Source organism: Phoenix dactylifera, chromosome 10, assembly GCF_051530095.1.
Source record: "Phoenix dactylifera cultivar Ajwa chromosome 10, Ajwa_hap1_PhDact_Kaust_v1.1, whole genome shotgun sequence".
Lineage (NCBI taxonomy): Eukaryota > Viridiplantae > Streptophyta > Magnoliopsida > Arecales > Arecaceae > Phoenix > Phoenix dactylifera.
The window spans coordinates 18,389,089-18,415,055 of NC_143199.1; the positions used below are offsets into that span (position 1 = coordinate 18,389,089).

Sequence of the window (25,967 nt, forward strand, 5' to 3'; positions counted from 1 at the left end):
GAATTATTCTTAATAAATTAATCATTTTGCAACTTATCCAATAGTGAGTAAAGTATACTATAAAATGAAGTGATTTGATTATATTTCCAAAAGTATTTTCTATATCACAAAATTGATCAATACATGCAATTCATATTTTAATCGAATACTAAAGTAATTTCACTATGAGAGGATGCAATAATAACTTATATCATTATTTCTTTCATTTAACTCATTCTTCTTAATTACATTTTAAATTCAATTCCTTAGCACATGTCTAGAGCACCCATTGTTTAGATAACATCTTTTATTAGAACCTTGGATAGCTAGACATACTTGCTGAAGAATAATCATATTTTCAACTTAGGAACCCAAGCTCTTTTGGGTCCTTGTAGGTTAGCTATAATTGTTCCTTTTGCAACCCATATTTTCTTAATAGCTATTTTGTCCATGAATTTACAGATTTTAGGATTACAAGGGATGTATTTCTGTATCCTCTTGTTGAATTTAACAAACTTAGATCGAACATGAGTAGTAGAAAGACTTTCAGTTTTCTGTTTTTCCCTTTTAGGTTCATCAAATTTGTAATGTATAGATTTAGGAACAACAGAAGAGATTTTACTTAGCTTTTGTTTATCAGTATTATAAGACTCTGTTTTAGAATAATTAAAAACTGTTTTAACAAACATATTCTTAAAAGATTTTTGGGTGTACCAAGGTTGATATCCTAATGTAGCTTTATCAAATTCAGCTCTTTGATTATTTATCATTAGGTTCAATTTTTCAGAGCTGAGGGTAAATCTTTCAACAACAGGTTTTAATTTGTCAACTTCTTTAGTTAATCTTCTGTTATCTTCTGAAAGTAATTCATTGTTTTTCTTAAGTTTATCATGACTTTTAGTGAGAGATTGATCTCTTTGATTTAGTTCTTGATTTTCTTTCATTAAGATTTCAGTTTTACTAGTTAGTTCCAGTTTTTCATCTATTAGAATTTGATTTTCATTCTTCAAGTTCTTGTTCTTACAAATAAGTTTCTTATATTCTAAATACAAATCAGAAAAGGCATCATGGAGTTCATCAAATGTAAAATTGCTTTCAGTTTCAGCATGTACCTCTTGTGCCACCAAGCATGGATTTTCAATATGATACTGCTCTCCTTCTACACATGATGTTTCAGATTTGTTAGTGCATTCATATTTGTCTTCAAGCATATTCCATATTACTTTAGCAGTCATGCAAGAAGATATGCAATTAAACTCATTCCTATCTAATGCACAATATAATAGGTTCATGGCATCAGCATTCAATTGTGCTAAGTCCTTTTCATTAAAAGTTTGAGAGAGTGTGTGAAGATCATTTATTATGATTTTCCATAAGTAATAGTTTTGTGATTGAATAAAAATGCGCATGCGTATTTTCCAATGTGTATAGTTTAAGCCATTAAATAGTGGAGGTGTATCAATTGATTGTCCTTCTCCTAAAAAACTATCTATTTGAGTTGTCATGATCTTTGGCTCTTGATCGTGAGATCAACAATTAAACTTAGAGCACCTGCTCTGATACCACTTGTTGCCCAGTAGATACAACCCAAGAGGGGGGGTGAATTGGGTCTTTTAAAACTTTTAGGCTACTTCTAACACTTTTCAATTAATTATGCTAAGTTGTATAGATGCACAGTGGAATTTAAACTTAGCAACAGTTTGATTTATTGAATGAGACTTGATTAAGTAAATTGAATATGCTTGCAACTAAAGGATGCGCGGATAAGAGTTAAGCAACCAATTTATCTAAGTAAGTAAGTGAGCAAGTTAGACAATGACAAAAAGCATCACAAACACAACAGACATATAGTGGTTCAGTGCACCCCAGCACCTACATCCACTCCCCAAGACCTCTTGGGAATTTCACTATAATCCTCCAGATTACAGTCCGGTAGTTTTGCGAGTGCACTACCCAACTCGTTGTTTTACACCGGGCTAACAACGAACCCTACAATCCGGTAGTTTTTCGAGTGAACTACCCAACTTGTTGTTTTACCCCGGGCTAATAACGAACCCTACAATCCGGTAGTTTTTCGAGTGAACTACCCAACTCGTTGTTTTACCCCGGGCTAACAACGAACCCTACAATCCGGTAGTTTTTCGAGTGAACTACCCAACTCGTTGTTTTACCCCGGGCTAACAACGAACCCTACAATCCCCCAATTTTAACTTAGGCTTGGGACGCCTATCCCTTGTTCCAAGTCCCTTGACTGAAACAAGCTCAATATTCAAACATTTTACAAAAGATTTGAAAGCTCTTAAGAAGCAAATATAACAATGAGAAACAATAAAATCGGAAGAACCCTTTTTGCCGTTGGAAGCGTGGATGATGGTGGTTCTTCTGATGTGGATCACGTTGGCTTGAATGCGAGCTTTGATTGCCAAGTGGGAGTGAGTAGATGAGCTCGAAATCAGATGGAAAAGCTTGAATGCACTTGATTTTTCCTCTTGAAAGCTCTAACTCCCTTGAACCTCTTTTTCTTTCTTCTCTCTTGAATGATCTTGTGTTGGGTTGGTGAGAAGTTATTGAGAAGCACTTAAGAGGTCCCTTTTATAGCCCAAAAAGCAAATATAGCCGTTAGACACAAAGATATGACCGTTTGAAATTCAAATCTACCTGAAAAAGTTGTCAGTCGCGTCCCAGGCGCTCCGGGGACGTCTCCGCTTCAACGGGAGACGTCTCGGCTACAAGATTTTACTTTTTCCGTTGTCTGGGGTCGACTCGGCACTTTCAGGGGACGTCTCGGCTTGTTTGCACTTTTTGAATGGGGACGACTCCGCTGATCTGGGGACGACTCCGCTTCTTTATCTCCGAAGAACATGTCCTCTGGTATTTCCTGAGAGAGTCGACTCCGCTCCTTCAGGGGACGTCTCGGGTTGTCTGCACTTTATGTATGGGGACGACTCCGCTGTCTCAGGGTCGACTCCGCTTCCTTATCACCCAAAAAACCATTCTCTGGAAAACCCTGAGAGAGCCGTCTCCGCTATCTTGGGGACGACTCGGGAAGTCTCCTTTTTACTTGCGGGGACGACTCGGCTTACTGTGGGGACGTCTCGCGCATATCTCCTGAAAACTGCCTTTCTGCCGCCACTGAGAGAGTCGACTCCGCTACTGAGAGAGTCGACTCCGCTAACGCGGGGACGACTCGGCAGGTGTCGGGGACGTCTCCAAGTGTGCCGGTTCTTCCTGTTTGTGCCAGAGACGTCTCTGAAACTATCCGGAGACGTCTCGGCTGTCCCTGATCTGTTTTCTTTAACTCAAAATTTCTTCAATAAATCCATAAAAATTATGGAAACTTGCCTAGACATTTCTTAACAATATTCTTAATAAAATACATGAAATTCTCAATTAAATTGTTAAGATAAATGGTATTATACTCTAGTGTTTTGTATTCATCAAAATCCATTAGGGGATCAACACACTCTCTCGCTCCCTCGACACCGGACTCAAGGATCACCGCTTCGCTTCCGCTACGAAGGGCAAAAGATTACCCCGTGGTTTCAATAGGGTAAAACACTTGAGCACCGCAGCGGATTATCAAACCAAAGGAAGAAGAAATAGGAAGAAAATAGCAAAGCAAACAAAAAGATGTAACGAGGTTCGGCTACAAGTAGCCTACGTCCTCTACCGCTCCAAATCTCAATTAGGATGAACAGATTACAGAGATAGCACACACCCGAACGATCACACGCGATCGCTCTACAAGAGATTCACACAGAATTCTCCTTGCACAAGAAGTAGGATCCCAATCCTCTTCTTCTCTAGAACCCTAGCCGCACAAAACAAGAGTCTCTCTCAAAATATCCTTGAATATCTCTACTCCTAGGGCTCTCATGAGTCCTATATATAGTCTCAAGACCTTCAGATGATCATAGCCGTCGAAACGCTACCAAAAAACACCAAAAGAAAATCGTCCGTACGATTTTCCGCGAGCCCGAGTCGACTCGGCTGTGGTTCGAGTCGACTCTGGCACGTCTGGACAAAACTGGCACGATCTAGGGTCGACTCGACTGTAGCTCGAGTCGACTCAACGATGCTTCGAGTCGACTCGACTGTAGCTCGAGTCGACTCTGACAGTCCAGACAGAAACATGGTTTTCTCGGTCTTCTGGTCTTTCTCCTCCCGGGTCGACTCGACTGTTCCCGAGTCGACTCGACTGTAGCTCGAGTCGACTCCGACAGTCCGCCAGACAGAATTATGCAGAATTGATTCTCCTTCAATTCTCTTCACCACCAATGGTCTCCACATACCCCAACAGTTACTGTGCGATTCGCACAGGAGGGGGTGACGGTTGGCGGAGCAACCGGAGGAGACGGCGCGGAGGACTCTTCCCTCCGTTCCTCGTCGTTTGCTACTCTAGGACGCCTCCCACCCGTTCGCCTAGCTTTCTTAGGGGCCATTGATTGGAAATCTAAGGAAATGGAGAGAGATTTTGGTTCGATTTGTGGTGGAGAGAATATGGAGATTAGGGTTTAGGTTTTCGTTGGGGACGAAGGAAGGCAGCTCGGGACGGCTTGAGCTATTTCGACCTATTTTAAAAACTTTCATTCGGTCCCCGAGACGTCTCCGTGACTAATGCGAGACGTCTCACCGGGGGGACGTCTCTGTGATTTGCCAGAGACGTCTCCGGCACTGAAAAATTTCAGAATAATTTCCATCTTTTCCCAATTTGTTTTATTCAACCACAATAATCAGCGTGATTTCTTTTGGTGAATATAGAGTGAGCTTGCTTGTGATCCTTCCCCTCAATAATACATCCTATAATAGTTTGATAATGATTTTTGAATTAACAATATTGAAATGAGGAATGTTTGACCAAATTTCGAATGCCTATGAAATAGGCTCTGAAAATATCTCCATGAAGAGTCCAAGGGAGGGTAACCATCCTCCGAAAAGTCAAACAATTCGTCATCTAACTTTGATAGATTCATGTTTTCACTTATTAGGCACTAGGTTTGCTATATGTGACCTTGAAGTGTATTATTAGTTTGAGTAGCATTCACATGTATCTCTAGAGCTTACAAAGCATTGCATTACAAGTTCAATCTATTTGCTAGGATCATACAAGCACAAAGCATTCCTTAAAAAGTTGAACCTATCTTTACAAAGGGGCTTTGTAAAGATATCGGCCAATTGATTTTCAGTACATACATACTCAATCATCACATCATTTTTCAGCACATGATCCCTTATAAAGTGATGCCTAATCTCTATGTGTTTTGATTTAGAGTGTTGGACAGGATTTTTTGTTAAATTGATTGCACTTGTATTATCACATCTAATTGGTATGTTGTCCATTTTAATACCAAAATCTTCAAGTTGTTGCTTAATCCAAAGAACTTGGGCACAACAGCTTCCGGCTGCAATGTACTCAGCCTCAGCTGTGGACAAGGCAACTGAATTCTGTTTCTTACTAAACCAAGAAACCAAGTTAGCACCCAAGAATTGACAGGTGCCACTTGTGCTTTTTCTGTCGAGTTTGCACCCGGCAAAATCAGCATCGGAATAAGCAATTAAATTCAAATCAGATTGTTTAGAATACCATAAGCCTGCATTAGATGTCCCTACTAGATATCTGAATATTCTTTTAACAGCTTGCAAGTGTGATTCCTTAGGACATGCTTGGTATCTAGCACACATGCAAACACTGAATATATGTCTGGTCTACTAGCAGTAAGGTAAAGTAAAGACCCTATCATACCTCTGTACAATTTGCAGTCTACACTTTTACCTTTTTCATCTTTGTCAAGCTTGCAACTTGAGCCCATGGGTGTGCTGATTTCCTTTGCATCCTTCATCTTGAACTTCTCCAACATTTTCTTGATGTATTTGGACTGACTGATGAAGATGCCTTCCTCTGATTGTTTTATTTGTAGCCCAAGGAAGAAGTTGAGCTCACCCATCATGCTCATTTCAAATTCTCCCTGCATAAGCTTAGCAAACTCTCGACAAAGACTATCATTAGTAGCACCAAAAATTATATCATCCACATAAATTTGCACAAGCAATAAGTCATTCCCTTTTCTTTTAATGAAGAGTGTTTTGTCTACATTTTCTCTTTTAAACTTATTTTCAATTAGGAAATTACTTAATCTTTCATACCATGCCCTAGGGGCTTGCGTAAGTCCATACAATGCTTTGTGCAATTTAAAGACATAATCTGGATGTAAGTGATTTTCAAATCCTGGAGGTTGTTCTACATAAACTTCCTCCATTATATAACCATTTAAAAATGCACTTTTTACATCCATTTGATAGAGTTTGAAGTCCATGAAGCATGCATATGCCAAAAGTAGTCTAATAGCCTCTAACCTAGCAACAGGAGCGAAGGTTTCATCAAAATCTATGCCTTCTTCCTGATTGTAGCCTTTGGCAACTAGTCTAGCTTTGTTTCTTATTACTATTCCATCTTCATCTAGTTTATTTCTATATACCCACTTGGTGCCTATAATTAAAACATTAGGAGGTCTTTTCATTAGAGTCCAAACTTGATTTCTTTCAAATTGGTTTAATTCCTCTTGCATAGCATTTATCCAATTTTCATCTTTTTCGGCTTCCTCTAGTGATTTAGGCTCTATTTGTGAAACAAATGCAAGATAATTGCTAGTATTTCTTAAAGAGGATCTTGTTCTTACCCCTTGTGAAGGGTCACCAAGGATTAGATCCCTTGGATGACCATGTGCATACCTCCATTCCCTCGGAAGATCTTAATTTCTTGCTTGGGGTTGATCCTCTTCATCTTGCTGAAATGTATCTTCTTTGATTATATCCTCATGTTGTTTGTCTTGTATGGAGAATTCCTTCATTCTGTCTTCAAGTATACCTGCATCACCATCTTCTTCTTTTCTAGAAGAATCTCCATTAGCTTCATCAAAAACAACATGAATGGATTCTTCAACAACGAGAGTTCTCTTGTTGAAGACCCTGTATGCTCTGCTAGATGAGGAATAACCTAAGAAGATCTCCTCATCTGATTTAGCACTAAATTTACTTAGATTGTCCTTTCCATTGTTTAAAATAAAGCAGCGACAACCGAAAACATGAAAATAACTTATATTGGGCTTCTTATTTTTCAACAACTCATAAGGTGTTTTCTTTAAGATAGATCTGACTAAAGCACGGTTTAAAATATGGCAGGCAGTATTGATTGCTTCAGCCCAAAAATACTTTGGTAGATCCGATTCGCACAACATGGTACGAGCTATATCTGCTAGTGTGCGATTCTTCCTTTCTACCACCCCATTTTGTTGGGGTGTCCTAGGGGCCGAAAAATTGTGATTGATACCGTTTTCTTCACAAAATTTTTCAAAATGCTGATTTTCAAACTCGGTACCATGATCACTCCTAATTGCTTTTAGTTTAAGATTAAGTTCATTTGAAATCCTATTATGAAACTTGATAAAAGCGGAAAAGGACTCATCTTTGTGGGCAAGAAATGAAACCCATGTAAAACGTGAAAAATCATCAACAATTACAAGACCAAACTTCTTACCCCCTAGACTAGCAGTTCTAGTGGGTCCAAATAAATCCATGTGAATTAGTTCTAGGGGTTTTGATGTTGAGACTATGTTCTTAGACTTGAAAAAACTTCTTGTTTGTTTCCCTAGTTGACATGCAGCACAAATTTTGTTCTTTTCAATGTCTATTTTTGGTAGTCCTTTGACTAGATCTTTTGTAATCAATTTAAAAATTAAATCCATGCTAGCATGCCCTAACCTACGATGCCATAACCAGCTAGTCTCATTGACCTTGGCATCCATGGCTACAAGACATTGGCCATCTTTCATGGTGAGATCATCAAGATCTACCATGTAAACATTTCCACGCCTATGTCCCATAAGTATGATTTCGTTGTCAATTGGACTACTGATTATGCATAGGGAAGATTCAAATGACACTTTAAACCCCTTGTCACAAAATTGACTTATGCTTAATAAATTATGCTTTAATCCATTAACCAACAATACATTGTCAATAGATGAGGAGGGTGATATGGAGATTTTACCAACGCCAATGATTTGACCTTTAGCATTGTCTCCAAATGTGACTACTCCTCCTTCTTTTGATTTCAAGGTGACGAAAAGGCTCTCGTCACCGGTCATATGCCTTGAGCAACCGCTATCAAGATACCACATTCTCTTTTTGCTCCCGGCTGCAAGGCATACCTGCAAAATAATCATGTGAAGCTCTTAGGTACCCAAGTTTTCTTGGGTCCTTCTTGGTTAGTGTTGTTGGTTCCCTTAGGCACCCACATTTTGGTTGTATTTTTACCCTTTACAAATGTATTCTTATTAGTTTGAATCTTTCTTTGAATGCAAGAATAGGCTTTATGTCCACTTTTCCCACAATAAAAGCATGTAGGTTTTTCAGTTTTGACATCTTTTGCTTTTACAAAAAAGTTCTTTAGATATTTTTGTTGTTTGCTAGTTTTGTATCCTAATCCAGCTTTATTAAAAACAGCTCTTTGATTGGATAGAATAAGATTTAATTTTTCAGAGCTATGTGTAAATTTCTGCACAATTGGTTTGTACTTATTTAGCTAATCTTTAAGGTCCAAATTTTCTTTAGCCAATTTTTCCTTATCATTTTTAAGAGATTCAACATTTTGTACAAGTGAAGTATTACTATTGAGTAGGAATTTAACTTTTAGATTTAATTCCTTAATGAGTGTTTTTGTCGTATCATTTTCAATGCTAAGTTTTAAATTTTTATTCTTTAGGTCAATGATATTATCATTTTCATAGCTCTCCTTTTCAATTAATAGATTTTTAATGTCATCCTTTAGTTTTTGATTGGAGGCCTTTAATTCTTTATTTTTTGCTCCTAACATACTACAATCACTCATGAGCTCTTGGAAAGCTTCATATAATTCTTCTAAAGTAAAATCTGTAGTTGAGTTTTGACATACCTCATCGTCTTCGAATGCCATGAAACACAAGTTGGCGGTCTCTTCCTTCTCTTCCTCGGAGGAGGATGTGTCACTATCATCCCAAGTTGCTTTCAACGCCTTCTTCTTCTTCTTTCCATAGTGCTTCTTCTGTTGAGGGCATTCGGAGCGGATGTGTCCCGGTCTCTTGCAATCATAACATATGATTGGGTCTCTTTCTTTTTTTTTTTCCTTTTCCCAATCATTTCTCCCTCCAAACTTCTTTCTTGGGAAGGGTTTCTTTCTTTTCATGAATTTTTTGAACTTCCTTACTATTAAGCCCAAGTCTTCATCTTCACTTTTTTCTTCACTCTCACTGCTTTCTTCTTCACAAGCACTTGAAGTAGCCTTGAGGGCGATTGTCTTCTTCTTTGGCACATCTTCTTCATGTTGCTTCATTGTGAGCTCATGCGTCATCAATGAGCCCAATAGTTGTTCAAGTGCCAACGTGTTGAGGTCTTTAGCTTCTACGATCGCCGTGACCTTTGCTTCCTAAACTTTTAGCAAGGACCTGAGAATTTTTCTCACAAGTTCTGAGTTAGTGTAAGATTTACCCAAATTCTTTAGACCATTTATTATATCAGTGAAGCGTGTGAACATGCATGAAATAGTTTCGTTGGGTTCCATCTTAAATAACTCATATTTGTGAACTAGAATGTTCATTTTAGACTCTTTGACTTGATTGGTACCCTCGTGGGTAACTTCAAGCCTATCCCATATTTCCTTGGCGGAACTACAGGTGGAGACTCTATTAAACTCATTTACATCTAGAGCACAAAACAATGAGTTCATGGCTCTAGCATTGAGTTGAACCATCCTACTATCATTCTCATCCCAATCCTCCTCAGGTTTGGGAACTTGAATGCCATTAACTATGTGAGATGGTTCGTGTGGTCCTTTGATTATAACCCTCCACAAGGCATAATCTTGTGCTTGAATAAAAATTCTCATTCTAGTCTTCCAATAGGAATAATTTGTCCCATTGAAGAGTGGAGGTCTATTGGTTGCCTGCCCCTCAGCAGGAACATTGTTGAAGGGTGTTGCCATCTTGATCTTTGGCAAAGACGGTTAAGTCTTCAAGAATACACAGAGCACCTGCTCTGATACCACTTGTTGCCCAGAGATGGTCACCCAAGAGGGGGGTGAATTGGGTGTTTTAAAACTTTTTGTCTAATTAAAACAAAACACACAAGTGTATGTGCAAAGGTGAAACTAAAGTTGCAACCACAGTCAAACGCAAACACATAAAGGTTTATAGTGGTTCGGAGCTTCCACTGCTCCTACATCCACTCCCCAAACACCTTTGGAAATTTTAACTATAATCAGCAATTACAGTCCGATAGTTTTCCGAGTGCACTACCCAACTCATTGTTTTATCCCGGGCTAACAACGAACCCTACAATCCCCCAATTGAACCTAGGCTTGGGACGCCTATCCCTTGTTCCAAGTCCCTTGACTGGAACAAGCACAATAATCAAATGTTTTACAAAGATTTAAAAGCTCTTATGAAAGCAAATATAACAATGAGAAACAACAAAACCGGAAGAACCCTTTTTGCCGTTGGAAGCGTGGGTGATGGGGGTTCTTCCGATGTGGATCACGTTGGCTTGAATGCGAGCTTTGAATGCCGAGTGGGAGTGAGTAGTTGAGCACAAAATCAGATGAAGAAGACTTGAATGCACTTGATTTCTCCTCTTGAAAGCACCAACTCCCTTGAACCTCTTTTTCTTTCTTCTCTCTTGAATGATCTTGTGTTTGGTTGGTGAGAAATTGTTTGAAGGCACTTAAAAGCTCCTTTTTATAGCCCTACAAGCAATAGATCCGTTAGACACAAAAATATAGCCGTTTGAAATTCAAACAAACCTGCAAAAGTGTGTCAGTCGCGTCCCAGGCGCTCCGGAGACGTCTCCGCTTGAACGCGAGACGTCTCGGCTGTATAAAAATTCTTTTGACGATGTTGGAGTCGACTCGGCGCTTTCTGGGGACGACTCCGAAGAAGAACAGCTTGAATGCTTGTTTTTCTATTTTTCTAAAAGAGTCGGCTCGGTGCTTTATGGGGACGTCTCGGGTTGTTTATGCTTTATGTGTGGGGACGACTCCGCAATGTCGGGGACGACTCCGACGTGTTATCACCGAAAAATAAGTCCTCTGGAATCCTTGAGAGAGTCGACTCGGCGCTTTCTGGGGACGTCTCGGGATGTTTGTCCTTTATGCGTGGGGACGACTCCGCATCCTTCGGAGACGACTCGCGCGCATCCCTTGAAATCAGCCTTTCTGCCGTCTCTGAGAGAGTCGACTCCGAAAAGTCGGGAGTCGACTCCGACCCTGCGAGACGCCTCGGCAGGTGCCGGGGACGTCTCCAGACGTGCCAGTTCTTCCTCTATGTGCCAGAGACGTCTCTGGGACAAACCGGAGACGTCTCGGCTGTCCCTGATCTGTTTTCTTCATATCAAAAAAATCTTCAATAAATCCTTGAAAAATATGGGAACATGCCTTGACAATTCTTAACAATATTCTTAGTTAAACACCTGAAATGCTCAAGTAAATTGTTAATTATAAAGAGAATTATACTCTAGTGTTTTGTATTCATTAAAACCCATTAGGGGGTCAACACGGTAGCACAAGAACAACTTTTTGTACTAATTGAAATGACCATCTAGCAATGGTACCCGACGTGTGGATAGGACGAATGATCACAAAGCAACATTCAAGAACCCCTGGACTATGGTTACCATATAATTTATCCCTATGACTCCTAAATGCCAGGATGACTTCAGAGTTCTGTCAACTCTGTAATAAGTGCATCCATGATGTGATTCAACTTTAGAAATCCTGTGACTTCTCACAAGGATTACCCTGGCCAAGGTTTTGCTAAATTGAACACAAGGCATTATCTCCTATTTTCAGGAGGGGTCAATTTCATCTTGACTCACAACTGACTACGCAAGTACTTGACTATACCCAGTGACCTTCCGTCACTGAATTAGAAATTCAGGTAGTCCGGTACCAAAGTACAGTGAGTTGTTTGCTAGTCACAGGTTGCGGTCTCAGGTCAGAGGGCCAAACTTATACCTATATCCACTCGGAACATCTCTTGACAGTAGAGCGTTTCGGAATTGGTCATATTCAGTGAAATGTACTCCTACACTTTATCTGTATGATATATCAGTGTCTTCACACTCCTTGGTTAAGAGGACAACCAACGTATATGTCACACAATGACCTAATCTCGATAATGCTGTCGTCCTAGTAACAGCATATCATTTGATCGCGAACAGTTTTAAGGACTTGAAGATAAATCTTCCTTTATCATAAAACAAGTCCTATGGACTTCATCATATAAGAGTTCATTTGAAGATGTACAATGAAATGATGAACAATGCCAAATAACATTTTATTAATTTGTCAATTCATTTACAAAATTTAATCATCAGCGTAGTGACGATTGACTCTTAGGATACAATTCCCAATAGTGAGAACAGTCGAGTACGGTCGACGAGCTTGGACGGTCGAAGAGCCCTTAGATCTAGGGTTTCACCGCTTCGCCGAGCTTGGATGGTCGACGACGATAGCTGGCAACCGATGACGAGCCGACAAGAAGAAGCGAAGAAACCCAAGCTCCACGCCTCCGCCGCTCGTCCGCTCTGCGCCTCTGCAAATCCCAACCAAAACGAAGAAAATCATTCGTAATCGTACCTCAAAACCTAGCTTCGCCGACAATAGGGTGGTCGGAACTCCTCTTCACCACTTTGCCGAGCTTGGACAGTCGACGACGGCGACGACCGGAGAAACCCTAGCTCCACGCCTCGTCGCCTCCACCACTCGTCCGCTCCGCCTCTGCAAATCCTTCGGGCAAATGGCAACAGGCCTTTAGCTGCGATTCGGGCCATTAGGGCATTCGGCAGACTGGCCCGCGATTCGGGCTGGAAGTGGGCTCGGGCTTGGACGGGCCCGGGTCGGGCCAATGAAATACCCGAGCCCAGCCCGAAATAGATATGGGCTTAATCATTCAGCTCGAGCCTGGTCCGAAATGCATTGAGCCTAGCCCATAGCCCGGCCCGCGGGCAGCTCGACCCGATGGGCTTCGGGCTGGCCCGAGCCCACTTCCAGCCCTAATAGGGTGTTGCCAAGCCAAACTCACCTACCAAGTGTTCCACCCCAAACCTGGGCATGAAAAGTGAAATTTAATCAGTTGGAAACTTCTATTTCATTGTCACAAGAATAAACACTAGTAAAATGATGTTTCTTTGATCAGCTAGCGGTTGAGTAGTAAAGATATATAGTTGTGGACTTAAAGGAGCTACCCTTTAGTGCAAACTTTGGAACTGGACCTTGGGCCTCGAGGTTGAAGTAGGCAAAATGCAATGTGGAAGATAGTAGCATTGGTCCATAACAGGCTGCAAGCCATCCATCATTGCTTCATAAGTTAGAATAGGAATGTGAGAAATCAAAGCAAATCTTTCGTTCCTGCAAGCCAAAATTTATGGACCATAAATGGTGACAAGTGTGTCAAAATTTAATGTGCCTAATTCCTTTGGCTCATTAAAGGTGCGTTTGCTGCACGTTTAAACTTACAACTCTTTGGGAAAAATCAGTGGAGAATCCGCAGAGGTCAATCTACTTCATACCTCCTCGTAGACCTAGCTATGAACCTTTTAGTAAATCTTTGTTGCTGGGAAAGACAAAGAACCTAATGTCTTGCCACTATAAAAAAGCAACACTCCTTAGAGACGTGTATGGGTTAGGTCAAGCCGGTTTGGTCATATGCTTTAAAGAAAACTGATTTTCGTAAGTTTCCTAAAATCGACATGGAAAGTGAACCAAGCATTTGTAAAAACTGATTGAAACCAATCGGAGAAATTTAATTTGGTTTGGTTTTGTTTATCATATTGATATTTAATGGAGTGTGCTAAATAGGGTAGACTAAGTTTAAATATAAGGGAAAAAAATTAAAAAGTTGAGATATATATGGGATCAGATCAGTTTTGTTTGAATTGGTTTTGTAAAAACTCAAATTGAAATCAAACTAAATTTTTGGTTCAAGCCTTTCTCAAACCGACACTAGACTTGATTTAAAAAAAAAAATGATATTAATTGAATTGAAGAGGCTAGTTCGATTCAGGTTTACAATTCAACCAGTTTTATGAGTTAGATACTTGATACAGCTAAAGTTTTCCATATTCGCCGGTCATCCAAATTAAGGATTCAGATTCCATTAAGAACTATTATCAAAACAACTAATAGATAAAAGATCTCCGATGCTTAAAAGGTTTGTATGTTGAAGTTCATCTCTAGCCATATTTAAAAAATCAATTTAATGCACATCAGCCTAAAAGAAAGATTCACCGATATGGATATAATTAAATATTTATATAAAACTACTTATATAATGTCCGTCATCAAGTTATCTTTGCAACACATCTTGAATTACCTAAAACGGAGATTAGATGAGAAAGTTATTGGCTATTTATTGAAGACGGATCATAAACTTTCTCAAAATTACGAGAATGCCATTATGGGGCTCAAATATAAAGTACATTTTTTTAAAAAAATTTGTCCGAATTTTTTATATTCTCTTCTTCTGTAATTTTTTTATTAGATGGGTTATAAATTTAGTACGAGTTGTAGATTTAATTTTAACTATTTACCTATTATTCATCCTTTATTCTCTTTAGGAAATTTATATGTTATATGGAAACCTAGTAACTTTAGAATTTATTTTTATCTTTTAATTTAATATTTATTTTTTTATTTACTTTAGAAAATTTGTATCCTACACTAAGTAGGAAAGTTATTTTTTTTGGAAAATTTATATCTAAGAAATTCGAGTGATTTTAGGAGAACCCACCTATAAATAAGCTCTAATTGTGCCCTTATGATATCAATTTAAAGTTTCTGAAGTTCGTCCACCGGGGTGTGAGGCCGAGTTTCTGAAGTTCCTTGGGGGGTTGGCGTAAAACTTTCTTCAGGTTTATTTTTTTACTTCTCGTTCGAGTCTTCAATACTACTTTGCATGCAATAATGAGATAGTTTTTTTTCCGTTTCCCCAGACCTTTCTCTTTTAAGTACTGTTCCCTTGCTCAAATTGGATTGCGGCTCGTGGCGTTTCCCTTGTCGTTTCTCAACGCGCTCTTGGAAAACCCTAGGGTTTCGAGCCTCTTCCCTCTCTTCTTCGTTGCACCAATCTTCTTCCCTCGCTCTCCTCTCTTCTTCGAAGAGATAGACGAGGTCGAGTCTGTTTTCGGAGAGATTTCCGGCTAATTGGCCGCCAGATCACGCTTTCTGAGCAGTCTGGTATCGCAAGAACTAAAATTCTGAGGTGATGATCGATATCCTTCTCCTCAGATCGAATATCGACCTGAGACCATTGAATTCCGCGTTTCTCGAGCCAAAGAGGTCGCCTGACATCGATTTTCGCTGTTTTCCCTCACGTTTGGTGTAAAATTTTTCATCTTTGTTGTTTTTTCCAATTACCTCTGTAGGGTCTCGGCGTCTCGCCAAATTAGCGTTTTGGAGTGATTGGCAACAGAATTGAAGTCTTCTTCCTGCACGCTGATCCTTTGGATTGACTGCAGGGCTTGCTGGTGTGTGATCTGGGGGATTGATTGAGAGGTGAGCGGCAGAGAGAGAGAGAAAGTTGTGGGAGTAGCCCTTGTATCATGGGCAGCAGCGAGGCTGGCCAATCGGCTAAGACGCCAAGGACCTCGGAGGCTCAGGTACTTGATCTCATCCTGCTGCTTCAAACTTTGACATTAAGCAGTTTCGTATCCAATTTGGTGGGGGGAAAAAAAAGATAACGTTTTTCCCCTTCTTTTTGGGTCTGTTGGGCCTTGTTCAGGAGCAATCTCCGGCCACTTGCTCCTGCCCTGCTTCCACGGTGTACCCAGACTGGACCAGCTTTCAGGTACAAAAGCTTTGCTTTGTCGGATTCCTTTTACTTAGCAAGAAATTTGTGTGTTTTAGGATTCTTATGATCTTGTAATTTTCATTTTAATAGGCATATTCATCGATTCCTCCACATGGATTCTTTCATTCTTCATCCAGTCCCCATGCTCATCATTGCGTGTGGGGAACTCAGGTGCTCTTTATCTATTCATATTGATTGTCTAAATTATTCTGCTTTGGGGATTGGATTTCTATATCTTAGTGTTATCTGGGTCCGGGAAGTTCCAGGCAGTGATATGCATTATGTCCCGCAGTTTAGAACTGTAAATAAGTGAAATTTAGAGGAATTAGACCAGAGGAACTTGCTTTCCTCATTAATTGTTATACTAGTTTGGCACGGTCCTTTTGTTTCTAGATAGAAATGATCTATAACAGAGCAAATTGGGACAAATTTTTAAGGCTACATTGGTGGCATGGTGTTGTTGAATAATCTAATAGCCTTTTAGTTGGTAGTTGACTTGGCCATAAGTATTCCTAGACAATAAGTTGATGAAAATCTTAACTTGTGGTACCTGCAAAAAAAATTAAAATGTCATTTGACTTTATATACCAGATACCTGAAGCTTAAGAAACAATGAAGCTTGGAAGTGGTGATGAAAGTAGAAAAGGATTTCAATCTTCCTTGCTAATAAAGCTGGATTTTATCGGAATGAAATTGCAGGAGGAAGTGGAATTTTTCTCTAAACCAGGACCTAAATCTTTTGGTTGTTTTAAGGCATAAGGGACTATGTTGAGGACTCTTCGAAAGGTCTTTAGGTTGCTTTTCTGTTTTGGTTTTTCCATGTGGTCCTTGTTTTTTCCTGGTGGGTTTATTAAGTTCATCTTTATGAGACTGAATATATAGAATAAAAAGAAGCAAAAAGAGGTTACAAACGAGGGACTAGTGATGGCCAAACAAAGTGTTAATATTCGGTATTAATTTAATCCAATTTTGTTGCTATGCTGCTATATATTTATTCATTTTTTTTCTTTGCAGCAATTTATGCCACCATATGGGACCGCATCAAATCCATATATGATGTATCCTCCTGGAGGATTTTATGCTCATCCATCCATGCCACCGGTAAATTCTTACTAACAAAAGTCAGATTCTTTATTCTGTTATCCTATGAATGCAAAATATTTCCTTCTTCCCATTTTTTTGAGAGCATCTATGTTTATTTGGTGCAATCCTACAAACATTGAACAGGGATCACACCCATTCAGTCCATACTCTGTGCCTTTCCCAAATGGGAATGCTGAGGCTGTGAGTTACCTGTTAAGCCAAACGGTTTTTTAACTTATTCTTGTGGCATTGTCATACATTTATGTAGCAAATTAAGATATGTATATTGCATCTTTCAGGGATCTGTGCCTGGTGAAACAGAAATGGATGGTAAATCATCACAGGGTAAGGAAAGAAGTCCCCTCAAAAGATCCCGAGGAAGTTTAGGTAGTTTGAATATGATTACAGGAAAGAACAAATGTAAGCCAGGTAAAACATCAGGGGCATCAGCTAATGGGACCTTCTGTCGAAGGTATATAATAATGTAGGCTTAAATTCTTCAGTCATCCTTTGCCTTTTACTTCTGATTGGCCATTCATGCAATTTGTATTGCTTACTCTAATTGTTAAGAGAAATGTGGTTCTTGCAGTGGTGAAAGTGGAATTGAAAGTTCAAGTGAAGAAAGTGATCCCAAATATCTAAATGTGAGCACCAGTCAATTAGTTTTATTATTTTGTAGATCAGCATCTTGTTAGACTATGCTATGCACCTCCTTATTCATCAGTTATCATACAAGTCATGGACTGTGCTTTCTTTCAAGACATCATCTGGTTTTTTTGCATGTCACGGGACACCAGGGATAGATATAGAGATATCATTGTTCTAAATCTGAGTGGCAGTGTTTGTGGCTAGAACTTAGATGATATGGCTATAGTTTGACAACTGCATAACTATTTACCTCATCTGGCTATTTCAGGTAGTGGTGGTGGCTGCTGTGAAACAATAAGTTTGGATTTTAAATTTGATATCCCAGGCCGAAGGATCTGAAGGACTGAATTTATTTGCTTGAATAAAGGAAAAGAAAATGCGTATTCACACAAAAAGCATGAGTTATGTGATTGTATTATGTCATGGACTGTTGTGGTTGATATGTATTCATGTCCAGTAGAACTTATTCTTTTCTGTTTCTCATGCATCATTTGAAAAATTTTGCTATTGGCTTTTGTATGTTACATTTTTGTTTCAAACAATGTCCTCAAAAAGATATTCTGTTTAGATGAGATGAAGAAACTTAGTTGCTTTTTTATATATATGAAAAGGAAGCCAGTTTGAGTAGGTCAGGAATTGATAGAATAACTAACATTTATAACATGATTAAAGCACATATTTTAGAGTCCTTTGGTTGTTTATAAGGTATAGTAAGAGCCTCTGCATTTCTAATGTGTAAACAAGTGTTTTGTTAGTGATTGCATTTAATTGAAATCCCAAGGCTCCAGAAAATAGTAAAAGGTGAGAGACAAGGAAAAAAAGGGTGGGCGGTGTTCAGGGCATGCACGAGGTTAAAATCAGGACAAAAAAAAGGGGGGAGGGGGCATATGTCTGTGTTTGTGTGTGAGAGAAAGGTATAGATGGAGAGAGGCACTGTGCACATAAAAATCAATGGTTTTCCAACACAGGGCAAGGAGAACAAATCCACACAAAAGTTCATGTTTTTTCATGTATAAACAGATTCACAGATTCATGTGTACATACACTTGTTTAGGTTTTTTTAGTACATTACAGTCTGTTGTTCCCTTTATTAGTTCTATCGCTCTTATTAAATTTTTCAAGCAACCATCATGTAATCTGGTATTCAAACTTACGGCTTTTTTTTTTTTTTAATGTCTTGCCTTTTTGTTCATTGTTTTGGGTTCGGCAAGTGTTGATGGTATGGATAAAATTGAGCCATTTCCCTCTCTTTTTTACTTTCTGAAATTTTCAGCACTTGCTGTCAGATACATAATCGAATGATCTAAAGGCTGCTGCATCGAAAAGTACTTCAGCTAATTTTATTTTATTTTTCCTTGTGATCCTGCACAGGTTTCTCAACCAAAGACAAGTGATCGAAAAGAACTTTTTGATGGTAGGCCTAATGCTTTTGGTCAGATAATTTCATAAATATCTTTTATTTTAATAATCTGGATGCCTTTATTTCATTTCAGTAAAGACTTCCCTCAGCTGCAGCCCTGCACCAGGTTCTCAGAATGGTCTGACTCACACTCAGATACAGTCACAGGCAATGTTGTCTATTATGCCTATGCGAGCAGGTGGTGCTCCCTCTGGGGTTTCTGGTCCTTCCACAAACTTACGTATAGGGATGGACTATTTGAGTCCTCCAAGTTCATCTTCTCTCCCTCCAGTGCGTGGTAGGGTTCCAGCGACTGTGGTTGCAGGTGCTCTGGTTCCTGGCGGTTCATCAGAGCTTTGGATGCAGGTTTATTTGAGCTCCCACCTTTTGGGTTGTAAATGCAAGTTGTTTTTTAAATAGACACTATTTTGACATTTAATTTCTGTGGGATGTCATTTATTATTTGGATTTGAGCTTGTCTAGAAGATTTAATGTAGCAAGTATCATATGTGATTTATTCTTGTAATGTGATATATGAGTTCCCTTTTTTCCTTTTAGTGATTAGGCTAATCAAAGTGCACCACTCAAAAGAGAAAAAATGTTTTAGCACATCTGTTGGTCCAATCATTTATTCATTGAACTGCTTCACAAAGGAAAATAAGTTGTAAATAAACATGCTGAACTGCAGTCTAAAGCTTTATTATGGTGTTTAATCAAGATTCTTACTTGCATTGGCATGCTAGTAAACAAAAAAAAAACACTGCCCACATAGAAAACAATCTTTCTTATTATATGGTTCATGCCATCTTGCATGTTATTGACTATATGGTTTGTGTACCTATAGTTTGACAATCCCGTTACAAGGTACTCATATAGGGCTAGGCAGTTGCTCTAATTGGCAGTCGTTCTGTCCCTAATTTCTTCAGGGGCCGAGCATGACTCTTTATAGATAGACTTCTCATGTTCTGAAGACAGTTGATGTTTTCCAGTTATCTTATTCTCATTTTCCTAAGTTTAATCTAACTTTAGTTTGTCTTTTTCTACTAATAAGTTTCTAGCTGCAGTTGGACAAGTTTAGGAAACAAGTACGCATTATGATAGTTCTCAACTTAAATTCTGAAGTTTTGGACTTGTAGTGTGGCATGCGAAAATATGTATCCAGTTTATCTTGTTCTCCGCAAACCCCTCAAATATATAGAATTTGGTTGCATAATGTTTCCGCTGATGTTTTGTCCATATTCAGGATGAAAGAGAACTCAAACGGCAGAGAAGAAAGCAGTCAAACAGGGAATCTGCACGTAGATCTAGGTTACGCAAGCAGGTAGACAGCATGTTGCTTTTGAATGTTTCAAGCAACAACTTTCTTCCTAATTGAGTATTTTCAGTGCTTCTAGTTCTAGATTATAAAAAAGAAAAGAATTACATTAGTTGTTATATTTTCCAGGCAGAGTGTGAAGAGCTGGCTCGACGAGCTGAGTCTTTGAAAGAGGAAAATACTTCCCTTAGAGCAGAGTTAAACCAGATTAGGAAAGACTATGAGCGAGTGCTTTCTGAGAACACCTCTTTTAAGGTGATGCCCTTACCTTGGTTCAATGGTTTAGCTGTATGCGACACATTTGTTGTGAGTGTTGATTTTTAATGCAACTTTGCAGGAGGGACTTGGGGAAATACAAGGAACAAATGATCCAAGACTCGGTAGAAATGAACAAAATTCTGGCAATGATAACAATAAAAGGCACGTGGATTCTGATGAGCAAGCAGGGGAAAAGATCTCGTGCAGAGGCTAAAGTCTAAAGCCTTGCCTGCTTCGGACCATATCCTGGAGTGCAACCCTGACTTAATTATTAGCACACCCAAATTAAGTAGTATGATAGAGTTATGATAGAGTTTGAAGATTACAATTGTTGCAGTTGATTCGGATTAGGTAGTTATGATGTCCCTGCTGACTTCCCTAGGCTTATTCCTCTTGTAATTTTTGTCTTATTTTTTTAAGGTCAAGCTTTTAAGCAAGACATAGGGTCAAAATCCAGTTTCACCTTGTCTCATCTTACTTGTAAACAGTTTGATGCAATATATATTTATTGAGAGAGAATTATTGTTTGTGCAGTTCTTTTTAGATTTATACAGTTGAATCTGGGTGATGCTGCATTAATACTTTGTTCAGTGGAGAACTAGGGTCATATTCTGACAGAGGTTTTTGGGGAAAAAATATTTGGCGTATGCTGTGCTAGAAATATATATTTTGTGCATATTTTGCATATAAGCTACTGCTAATGGTTTGAATCCTTAGATGGATTTGAGAATCTCAGTTTCTGTAACGGATTTTCAGCATGCTCAGGGAATTTGCTTCGTTGCAGATTGTACAAGCTTGAGCCTAAAACTGGTGTTTCCAAATTTTACGTTTACATATTTTGCTTTGAATCTTTTGAATCCGGTTGAAACTGCTACAAAGCAGAATGTTCCTCAACGGATTAGGCTGTGCCATTGTGACGTTGGGAGCAAGAGATGCTATTCACCTAAAAACCTGCTGTGATGGATATTGCATGTCTCCGGTGAAAGGGCAAATCTGTTGTTTTTTTTCCTATGAAATTGTCAGAAATGGTCCCTCAAAGGCTTATGCAATTTAATTTACTGGCTTAAAGGTTTCTACATGGAGGTGGTTCTGTTATGCAATATACTAACTTCAATGATCTTACCAGAGAAGTTCTATGTATTTGAAAACCAGATTTTCATTGATTTCCCCAAGTTTAGTTGGTGATAGGATTACGTATGATGCTTTGGTGGTAAGTATTCATCTTAGGAAAAGATCAGAAATTGCAATTACTGTGGGAAGCATCCATTTTTTCAGAGCCTCCAAGCAAGAGTCCTCTTCTATATCGAAGTTTCAGTATTAAAAATAATAGTTTGGTGATAAACAGTCCTGCCAAGTGAAGTTTGGAAGAAATTGACATCCTAGGTCCATCGTCAAATTGCACTGGTACTGGACTAAGGCCCTGTTTGGGGGAGCTGTTGGCAGTAGAGCTGTTGGAAGTAGAGTTGTCTAAAGTAGAGCTGTTATAAAAAGCTGTTTGTTGTTTGGTAACTATATTTTTAAAGTGCTGTGGCACTTTAACATATGTTTGGTAAACAAACTGAGAAAGTACTTTTATATGACAAAATTACCATAAAGGACATTGCATAGTATTATACAATAGAGCATGATAAAACATAACATATACATAATATACGATATAGTATAATATTACTGTAATATAAAATATTATTATTATAATATAGTAATATGATATTGCATAGCATAGCATAATGGTAATATAATTATTAGAGTAAATTAATTTTCTATTATATAACATAATATTAAATTATTTAACATAACATATTAATGTATTATGATATAATGTAATATATATTATATTTATAGTATAATACAATAATAAAGATATAAAATATTATAATTATTAGTATTAATTAATTTCTCATAATATAACATAATATTAAATTATTTAAAATAACATATTAATGTATTATGATATAAGGTAATATAATATAATATGTATAGTATAATACAATAATAAAGGTATAAAATAATATATTATTAGTATAAATTAATCTCTCATAATATAACATAATATTAAATTATTTAACATTACATATTAATGTATTATGATATAATGTAATATAATAATATATTTATAGTATAATACAACAATAAATAACCATTTATCTGTTTAATAGATTATCTTTTTATTTAATTATTTGCAATGGCGACAAATTCACTATACTTATCAATATCATAAGGATCAGATTATTTGCCACTCACTCATTATTTTTCTTTTTATTTATTTATTTATACGTTCATTCGTATATATATTTTTATTTATGCATTTATTTATTTATTATTTTATCCATTGAAATGTATTTATTTATTATCTTATTTATTTATTCATTCATTCATTCATTTATATAAATATTTATTTATTTATTTATTTATTCTTTTCTTTTCTTTTCTTTTCTTTTATTTTATTTTCTTTTCTTCTTTTTTTTCCTTTTCTTTTTTTCTTCTCTTCTTCTCCTTCCTTCCTCTGCCCCCTTCTCCGTTCTTCTCCTCCCGCGCGGCCGGCAGCACCGGAAGGGGGCCAGGCCGCGGCGGCCGCGGGAGGGGGCCGGGCCGTGGCCGGCGGCAGTCTCGGTGGCCGACGGCGCCGGAGGGGGTGCGGCACTATGGTGGCGGGGGAGAGGGAGGGGGTGCGGTGGCGGGGGAGAGGGAGGGGGTGCGGCACTGCAGCGGCGGGGGAGAGGGAGGGGATGCGGCGGCGGGGGAGAGGGAGGCACTGCAGAGGCGGCGTGGGAGAGGGAGGGGGTGTGGCGGCGTGGGAGAGGGAGGGGGTGCGGCGGCGGGGGAGAGGGAGGCACAGCAGCGGCGGCGGCGGCGGCGGTGCGGGGGGGAGGGGGGGTGCGGGTGGGTTGGGAGGTGGGTTGGGAGAGGAACAGGCGGGCGGCGGGGGGGGGGGGGGGGGGGTGCGGGTGGATTGGGAGGTGGGTTGGGAGAGGAACAGGCAGTGAGACGGTTTTGGGGAAGGAATTTTTTTTTAAAATGGGGGTATTTTGGTCAAAAATATAGCTTTCCGAAAAAGCTGAAACAACTTCCTCCCAAAAGCTCCAAATTGGAGCTTCCTCCCAAAAGCTATTTTCAGCTTCCCGCAAAAGCTAAAACAGCTTTTTAAAAAATTTACCAAACACAGTTTTTTATCTAAAAGTACTCCAAAAGCTCCCCCAAACAGGGTCTAATTGTAGGATCCATACCCGAGGGACCTAACAATAGAGGAGGAGGTGGTGGTGGTGGTGGCAAGGGGAAGCTGATGGCGGTTCTACTCAGGAGCGGCTTAATGCATTTGGAGGTCTAAGGTGAACTCACTAAGAGGCCCTTTTTTTATTTTTTTATTTTTTTTAATAATGCTGCAGTTGGAGTTGCATTAGAGCAGGTGGCTCTATTGGGCATTGCCTTCTTCATAATACCATGTATTCCATGGCAGCAGATTGAAGTTCCTGCAGTACAGATATTTGGGCTGACGAAATGGATGTCATTGAGGTAAAGACTTTTCCTGCCTTTGTTTTATATTCTGATTTTATAATCTTGCTGATATGTAGGAACGATGGTTCCTGAGGGGAGATGTGTCAAGTCATTGAACAGGAGCGGTGAAGGGATTGAATGCCTTGACAAGAACTCCATCACCTTGTTCTCGGGAATGGAGTCCTTTGCCAGCATCCTTCACCATATTAATCAGCATCTCTTCAACCCCTTGTGTAATAGTTGGCATGTTGCATCTCTTGCACTGCTCCTAAGATATCTTTGTTCTTCTGCGAAGGCTTGCCAACGGCTGAAGCAGATATTATGAGAGCCATGTGCAAGCTTGGTATATCAGGTAAATAGACATGGAGGATCTAATGATGCTCCTGTCGCTTATTCGAACTTCTGCTCATTGGAAGCCACTGAGTTTGGATGTTGCTGTATTGTAGGATGGATCCACACGCATCTCTGCTGCTGCAACTTCTAGGTTCATACATCTCGCATGGATGAACTTTTCATCGCCAGGATTTATAGGTGACCTTGCAGTTTCTTATGGTTCATGACTCATATTAAGTAGTTGATAGACAATGATCTCCCATTATATACCCATTATATACTAGCAATTGCTTTAGTATGTATCTATCTTTGGTGGTTATCTTTCTTTGTTCTTCAAGCCGAAATTGCCTGCCTGCGGCCCTTGCTATATAATGTATCTTTGATGATCACAGACAAGCAGCAGGTATTTGTTGGTGTCTAGAGAGCCAAAGGTTTGCTTGGTTATGTGTCAACACTCATCTTTCCTAAGATTATCAGATTGTGTCAGACCAAGTAGAAATATGGAGGTACTACATGTTCTGGCTTCATTTGTTTTGCCTCATTGGTGCTGTATCTGTGTTACTTGGGGTTGGTGGTGTTTGACTAGCAAGTTATTGGAACAGTCACCCCTGGAGCTACGGTAACTATTAGTTAGGTATTCAGTCATTTGAATGGTTGTAAGAGTTGTAAACGTTTATGTAAATGTTCTCAATTTGTCTTGCTGTTTAATAGTTAGATTTGCAGCAACACATCAAATGGAGTTCTGGGGAAAAATGATGAACATCTATTTCAGCACATTGAACAGCAAGACAAATTGAACCAAGAACGAGCATGACCTATTTCATTTGGATTGTTTGCAACAAATTTCCCCAACCACGCCCCCCCCCCCCCCCCCCCCCCCCGCCCCCCCCCTCCCCGGGCGGCAAGACCGAACCTATTTCGACACATTCTAGAGGAAAAAATTGGTAATGCTTGTTCTCAGCTTGAACTTTGCTGACATTCTTTGGTATGATCAAACCCAGCCTGAGAAGCTTAATTCTTTGGTTGTCTACTGGTGGACCTCTCAGCCATTATTGAATGCATGGGAATCCCTTTACCTGCCATTGTTGCGGGTTGTGGATTTGGAAGCGATAGTTTTTGTGGTTTTAATTGTTTCAAGGCTAAATTGCAGGGGAAAAAGTGCTGCGCTACCTGATTCTAACCTCAGACCGAAAACTACCTGCTCTACTAGATTTTTGATAGGGCCCTTTCTTTATGTCTAAACTTTAGAGCTTTTGGTAGCAAAGATTTATTGCTTGCAAAACAGAGAAAAATAAAAACAAAAGAATAGCAGATAATTTCTGCAAATGCTATCTTGAACGTAGATATATTTGTATTTTCACCAATTAGCCGAGAAATAAAAATACATTGAACAATGATACGGAATAGTCTGCGAGGCCAACCATTGCATTCAGGCCACTTAAAGTGGGGCAGCTTTAGTTCGAAGTTTAACCAAAACCTCCATACTATAAAGACGATGCAGGAGATATTGAAGGAGTTTTCTTGCGCGTCGATAAAACAAATAACTGTATCGTGAGCCAGAAAAAATTCACGGTATCTTTGG

The 25,967-nt window shown here is 39.1% G+C and overlaps 1 protein-coding gene and 1 long non-coding RNA gene across 15 annotated transcripts; both read left to right on the forward strand.

Annotated features, from left to right (window-relative positions):
* The first annotated feature begins 14,935 nt into the window (after window positions 1–14,935).
* On the forward strand, window positions 14,936–21,076 carry LOC103696083 (bZIP transcription factor 1-B-like). Of its 14 annotated transcripts, none has more exons than XM_088705451.2 (13): window positions 14,936–15,385; window positions 15,523–15,663; window positions 15,786–15,851; window positions 15,945–16,025; window positions 16,869–16,955; window positions 17,082–17,138; window positions 17,237–17,409; window positions 17,527–17,581; window positions 18,957–18,999; window positions 19,079–19,350; window positions 20,228–20,305; window positions 20,429–20,554; window positions 20,637–21,076. In XM_088705451.2, the coding sequence occupies exons 2-13, from the start codon at window positions 15,607–15,609 to the stop codon at window positions 20,769–20,771; spliced, it is 1,230 nt and encodes a 409-aa protein (XP_088561577.2). In that variant the 5' UTR covers window positions 14,936–15,385; window positions 15,523–15,606; the 3' UTR covers window positions 20,772–21,076. The 14 variants fall into 14 exon arrangements, with proteins under 14 accessions (XP_088561577.2, XP_089781902.1, XP_089781901.1 ...); XM_089925776.1 differs by having other exon boundaries at window positions 15,040–15,385; window positions 17,237–17,421; XM_089925775.1 differs by having other exon boundaries at window positions 15,040–15,343; window positions 15,430–15,663; window positions 17,237–17,421.
* Window positions 21,077–23,549: 2,473 nt separating this feature from the next.
* LOC148702278 (uncharacterized) lies at window positions 23,550–24,912 on the forward strand. The gene is made up of 2 exons (XR_015969229.2): window positions 23,550–24,404; window positions 24,499–24,912. It is a non-coding gene; the product is annotated as an uncharacterized LOC148702278 (long non-coding RNA).
* The last annotated feature ends 1,055 nt before the right edge of the window (window positions 24,913–25,967 follow it).